This window comes from Hemitrygon akajei, chromosome 23 (genome assembly GCF_048418815.1).
Source record: "Hemitrygon akajei chromosome 23, sHemAka1.3, whole genome shotgun sequence".
NCBI classification, from domain to species: domain Eukaryota; kingdom Metazoa; phylum Chordata; class Chondrichthyes; order Myliobatiformes; family Dasyatidae; genus Hemitrygon; species Hemitrygon akajei.
The window spans coordinates 34,613,912-34,620,582 of NC_133146.1; the positions used below are offsets into that span (position 1 = coordinate 34,613,912).

General features: G+C 40.2%; 1 protein-coding gene across 1 annotated transcript; it reads left to right on the plus strand.

The window, feature by feature from the left end:
• The first annotated feature begins 313 nt into the window (after window positions 1-313).
• On the plus strand, window positions 314-5,263 carry LOC140715077 (interferon-induced protein with tetratricopeptide repeats 5-like). Its single transcript, XM_073026806.1, has 2 exons — window positions 314-383; window positions 2,896-5,263. Exons 1-2 carry the CDS (start codon window positions 379-381, stop codon window positions 4,346-4,348), a joined length of 1,458 nt encoding a protein of 485 aa, XP_072882907.1. The 5' UTR covers window positions 314-378; the 3' UTR covers window positions 4,349-5,263.
• The last annotated feature ends 1,408 nt before the right edge of the window (window positions 5,264-6,671 follow it).

Consider the following 6,671-nt stretch of genomic DNA (forward strand, 5'->3'; position numbering starts at 1 on the left):
TGGGTTAAAGTCTGAACTCTTCTGGATTGCTTGGGGAAGATATTAAATAATTCCTGTAAACCATCAAAGATTGTTGGAATATTATTGAAAAGTCTAACTAGTTGTCAGGATTAGCATGTAAAGGGGTTAATCTGGGTGATGTTTGTATTAACATTGCCTGCTTTAAAGATAGTAGATTATTGTGACCAATTCAATTCTCAACGAAGGAGCAGGTTTGCCAGTTTCAGTTTCCAGTTTCAGTTTCCATTCCACTCTCAGTCAATAAATCGTACTACTGGGACCAGCCCCCAGATTATAAAAGCTACCAGAAACCCACAAATTGAACAGCCACATACTTTTCAACTCGTCTGAAGTATATCTGCAATCCCAAGCCGCATAATGAGGTGAGTAAACCCTTCCTTTACCACGATGTCAGCACTTTACTTGATCCTGGGAACTTGGACTACTGGGAGTTAGTGGGGGAGGCTAAGAACATGAGAGTACTCATGTTCATGAGTACTCATTTTTTTCTTCCCAGGAAATGATGATTTGAGGCATGGTTTGCAGTCCAGGTCCCTGAAATGGATAGAATTCATGAGGAGAGCGAATAAATAAACATGTTCTCCATTTCAAGGAATCTGCATTGGGGAAATGGCTTTTCATCAGCAAGAGCATTCAGTAATAGTGCACTATATATTGAAGTTTATAGATGTCACGAAGTGATGCTGTGAGCAGAGCAGATAAGGATTAAAAACTACAAAGTATCAATGATGGTTAATGCAGGTGAAGCAACTGCAGAATCTGGAGTTCAGGATTGGGAAATTTGGACAAGTTTGGAATTGTAGAGGAGCAGTGAAGCTGAAGGAAATTATTAAACCCAGTGAATGAAAATCGAAGTTAATGGGGGGAAGTGAGTCTTTAATTAGAAGAAGAGCTGGAGATCTAAACTGGAGCTTTGCACATCTTTGGTTAAATTATCTTTGGGGTTAGTTTTGATCGCCATACCTCAGTAATGATGTGTGCCAGTAGGCAGAGTGACACATCCTATAGTATACAGGATTGGCAACATTAAAATAGGCTGTCAGGTTTTGCAGCTGGACTGATATTTGCTTGACTGAAGGACATTTAGAAAGACCATACCATTTAGCAGGCTAAATAACTTGATGAGTTTGACAAGGGAAGGACATTGCAATAGGCCATAATCTTAATTTTAGTGCTCATCCATTCAAGGACAATGTCAGTTAACAGAATTGCATCGAGGGGAGAGGGGAAACTTCACAATCAGAGTTTTGCCCAGCAATCTCCTGACCTCAGTTTTTCTCCACCAACTACTGATCTGCCAGTAACATGATCCATCTGTTGTGTGCACCCCCAAAAGGAGAAAATCCTCATAGTCCTTGTCCAATCCCTCCTCCAATCGATTGCCCAGTATCCCTTCTTGTCCATGGACTGACCAATTATCATTTCCCAACCTAATATTCTTTCACAACCCTGGCCACCAATCAGTTTATAATGTGGCAGCACCTCAATGCATAAAAGTTTGCAGAAATGGTCAAAAGTTTCAGGTATTGTTCAGATCAAACTTCAGAATGGGGAAGGAATATGATCTAAGTGACTTTGACTGTGCAATGATTGTTGGTGCCAGATGGAATGGTTTATGATTCCCAGAAACTGCTCATCTCCTGGGATTTGCAAGTAAAACAGTCTCCAGAGTTTACAGACAATGGTGCAAGAAACGAGAAACATAGAATGAGCAGAGGTTCTGTGGGTGAAAGCACCTTGTTATTGAGAGAGGTCTGCTGAGGAGAAAGGCAATAGGTGTTCAAGCTGACAGGAAAATGACCATTACATGTAACAAGAATGGTGTGCAGAAGATCATCTCTGAAAGCATAACATCTCAAAACTTGAAGTGCTTTGGCAACAGAGGCAGAGGACCTCAAACATACATTCAGTAGCCACTTTATTATGTACAGGAGGTATCGAATAAAGTTGCCACTGAGTGTATATGCTCAGCTGAAATGAAAAAGTTACTTGCAGCATGATAAACAAACACATAGCATCATATAAGAAGCATTCACACAAGAAACATAAATCTAAATTACAATTCTCACAAGAAGAACAAAAACAAACTAAGCACTCAGTGTTGTTAAACAAGAATGATGAAAGTTATGCTGATTGATTCAAGAACTGAATGGTTGAAGGGAAGTAGCTGTTCTTGAATGTGATGGTGCAGGATTCCAGGCTTCTGTACCTTCCGTCTGATTGTAGTTGAGACCATGGCGTGTCCCACATGATGGATGTTGTCTTCTTCATTTAAACTGCATACTGATCGTATTTTCATAGCATCAGCAGTAGCTTTAGGCTCTTCCTTGAGACTTTTGGTCACAGCTTCACTATTGGCGTTTTTGTCTGATGATGGGTTTCATCTGTTGGAGACACTGGCTGATTAGCCTTGCTACCAATTGCTTCTGAAATTTACCAGCCATGTACTCAGATAGAGAGACAAATGACTGAGATGGTGTCACAAAGATGCTCTTTACTTTCATTTTCCCAGCTACTGAGTTAATAATCTGCTGGACTGGCCCAAATTGGAATGTAAATATATTCTGCTCTATTGCATGATTTAAAACACATTCATTCAGCATCACCTGAACATAGCAATTATTTTTATCTGGCTGTCTTAGCTTATTGGTTGGTATTTCCAGAACCCAGAGGATTTCCACTGGCCTAATCAGCATCTGGTAGAATCTGGTCTGACCAGGTAGAGATTGAACTGTTCTGCACACATCGGTCTCTGACTATGCCCCAGCTCAGGAACTCAGAATTTGCTAATTTTGTCAAACTAAGTATTTAGCAGTTAGGATGGAGAATTGATTTCACATCAATAATTTTCAATTACTTTGTGCTTTCATGCAGCGACACTCTGAAGGAATCCCTGTTTGAGAAACTCTGCCAGCTTCAGTGTCACTTCACGTGGGTTCCACAGAAGGACAACATTGACTTCAATGATTTGAAGCTTAGATTACAAGATTCTATTCAACTTGGTGTAAAATATCAAGCCACATCCTACAACCATCTTGCTTTTGTAAACTGTCAGCAAGGTGACTATGAAGAAGCAATTCAAAATTTAAAGGAAGCTGAAATAATTTGGAGAGGGAACCACAAAGATGAATTAGAAAGAAGAAGCATCATCACCTATGGAAACTTTGCCTGGGTGCATTACCACATGGGACATCTGACCGAGGCCCAGTCCTATCTCGACAAGCTGGAGATGATCTGTAAACCGCTCAGTGATGGCCCTCGCTATACAGCAATGATACCCGAGGTGTACGGGGAGAAGGGATGGTCACTGTTAACTTTTGGTAATATTGTTTACTATGAGGAGGCAAAGGAATGTTTTGAGAAGGCTTTGGAGGAAGATTCCGATAATGTGGAGTGGAATATGGGCTTTGCGACTGCTCTTTATCGTCTGGAAACAATTTCAGGTGTTTCAGAGAATCAGGAACAAAGTCAGCCAGTGAAGTATCTGCGACGGGTGCTGGAGCTTGACCCAGATGACACGGTGGCCATGGTTATGTTGGCCCTAAAGCTGCAAGAGTTCAATGAAGCAGAGAAAGCAAATGAATTAGTTGAAGAAGCATTGAGGAAGTCCCCAGATCTGCCATATGTGCTTCGCTATACAGCAAAATTTTATAGAATAGCACGAGCTTTCGATATCGCAATAGGCCTGTTGAAGAGAGCTTTAGAGTTTACTCCATGCTCTGCCTTCTTACACCACCAAATCAGTACATGTTACAGAGGAAAACTATTCACTCTGAAAAAGAAAGCAGACTACAACAATTCTGGCAGAGCTGCATTTCAGCTGAAAGCTGAGTTGATCAGTATGTGCAAATATCATTTTGAAAAGGCATTTCAACTGAAATCATCATTTATTATTGCAAAATTGGATTTTGCAGGAATCTGCTTAGAAGATGGAGAAGCAGACAGAGCAGAGGAAATCTACAAGAGTCTGCTGAGCTTGGAGGATCTTGCTCCAGATAATAAGCAAGCACTAGCATTAAAAGTTGGATTATTTGAACTGCACCACAAAAGATCTGAATCGAACGCCATCATCTATTTACTGGACGGACTTAAAATCCATCCTGGAAGTAAAAATTGGAAGTTCTGTGACAGTAACTTGAGAAAGATTTTAAGAAGCCAAATTAAGAGAAATCCAAGAAACAGCAAAGCCTTTGGTGTTCTTGGGTTAGTGCACCAGCTGTCTGGGGAGAAGGCTGAGGCTATTAAATGCTTTGAAAGGGCCTTAGAATTTGATCCCGACACTGAAGAACATCTCACAGCTCTTAGTGAATTATGTCTTTCTACGTAGTCTCTAGATATCCAACTGGATCCAGGGGCACTGTGACCCTGGAAAGGTCTCTCTTCAATGCATTTGCTTCTCCCGTCTATTCTTCAATTTCCACCCGAGTTGTAGTGACGTTATTTCAGATGCATCTGATGATCTGGCTATATCAGTAAAACTAGCATGTAAACACTTTAATTTCCCTGGTTATTACTGAATGGATCCAGTTTCTGCTGGAGTTGATTGCTAGCCCAGCAAATTCTGGGTAAAACTGATTTTTGCGTGACAGCACCAAATGAGAAGTACCATCTCATTCAGTTTCCATGTTAATGAAGCTTGGTCTGAAAGAAAATGAAATGATTTATAAAATACCCTGATAACAAAGGAGAATACTGTACTCCGTTTTTCCCAAATAAGCCATAACCAATTATGACCCAGTTATGCAGAATGTTTTATATTCCAGTTTACACTTGAGATCAATTACAATAAACTTTTCATACTCTTTTACACTATATGCTTTTAATAATTCCATTCTAAGCAATTTTAATTTGCTTGTCAAAATATTCCAGATGAAATCTTTGCAACTTGTAGTAGAGTCTATGTACAGTGTTGGATTACCTGCCGCACCAATGAGTTAAATCTTTATGCAATTTACTGTGAAAAAAGCACTAAAGTTGACTCAAAATGTTAAAAATATTAAAATATTATGCTACAAAAGCAGAAAATTCTGGTAACTTTTAGCAGATCGTTAAGTATCCATGGAAGAGAAAACAGAGTTTATTTTTCAGACTGAAGAACGAGATGTCGCCTGACCTGCTGTACATATTTTCAGAATTTTCAGTTAAGAATTTTGATTTACAATGTTTGTAGTTTTTAAATTAAATTTTAATTAAAAAGCTTAATGTTATTAATGTATATATCTTTCAATATTGTTAAGTATGCTGCAATGTCAGAAACTGTGTGTTAAGGTAGCCCATAAAGTGTTATGATTTAACTCTCCACACCAGTAGTGAAGTGTGAGTGATTTTCTTGCTGCACACTATGGCGAACAGTATCAGTTCAAGGAACATTTAAGGAACTTTCACTCCAGCCTTTAGTGCCGGTAATAAAGTTAACAATTCCAATTCAGTTAGCAGAGCTGATTGTTCCTGATGTGGTCTTCACTCATTAAGAAATCTTTTCCAGATGTGATGCCCGTCTTGCAGCGCACCTCACTCAGTTCAGCTCATTCAGTCTTGCACTTGTTGTTGCCGACCACTTGAATACTTCATCCCACTCTAACCTGTTCACTGTTCTAGCAAAGTTCAATATAAGCTTGAGGAACAACACCTCATCATCTCGATGGCCACATTACAACCTTCAAGAGTCAAGAGGAAAGTTAGATATTATAGATCAAGCTATTCAAACTTGCATCTGATATTACCACCATTCAGCTTTTACCCCCTCTTCTCTGGTAGTGCAGATTGCATTTGCGTTTTCCTGTTGCACCTCCTACAGACACAACAACAAATTTATTACAGCAGTTTACTAAGTTTCCATGTGATCCCTTTTCCTTCTTATGAGTGCTAGACGATGCAATCCCTGGGGTGAACTTAGTTAATGTTTGTTTCACTCCCTTTATGGCAGGGGCTCCCAATCTGCGGTCCACAGACCCCTTGCTTACTGGCAAGACTGCATGACACAAAAAAGGTTAGGAACTCCTACATTATTGCAAGTGCATCCAGTCTTTGGTCTGGAGACCAAAACAATACTTCAGGCAAAGTCTCACCAACACTATCAGTCTGTAATCATTGGCAGAGATTCCAATGGCAGAACAGACCTTGTGTGTAGAGCTGTGGCTATGCATTGATCAGTTGTGTCAATAGGCGAATTTTAAGGGTCCATTGTGGGTGGTAGTATGCTGCGGATGTAGTCTTTGACCAGTCTCTCAAAGCATTTGCTTAATATTGAGGTGAGTGTTACAGGACACCAGGCATTCAGACATGTTACCTTAGTCTTTTTAGGTACTGGAATAATGGTCGATGTTTTGAAGCAGGGGTTGAGAGGGTGAACAGCTTTAGGTTCCTTGGCATAAACATCACCGGGGACCTTGCGTATTCTCTGCATACCGCCTGTGTGGTGAAAAAGGCACAAGTGCACCTTTTTCACCTCAGATGGTTGAAGAAGTTTGGTATGGGCCCCAGATACTAGAACTTTCTATAGGGGCACAATTCAGAGCATCCTGACTGCATCACAGCCTCGTATGTGAACGGTACTTCCCTCAATTGCAGGACTCTGTAGAGAGTGATGCGTAGAGCCCAGTGCATTCTTGTTGTATATAAGGTACAGGGTTGGTGGGATTCTCATGTTG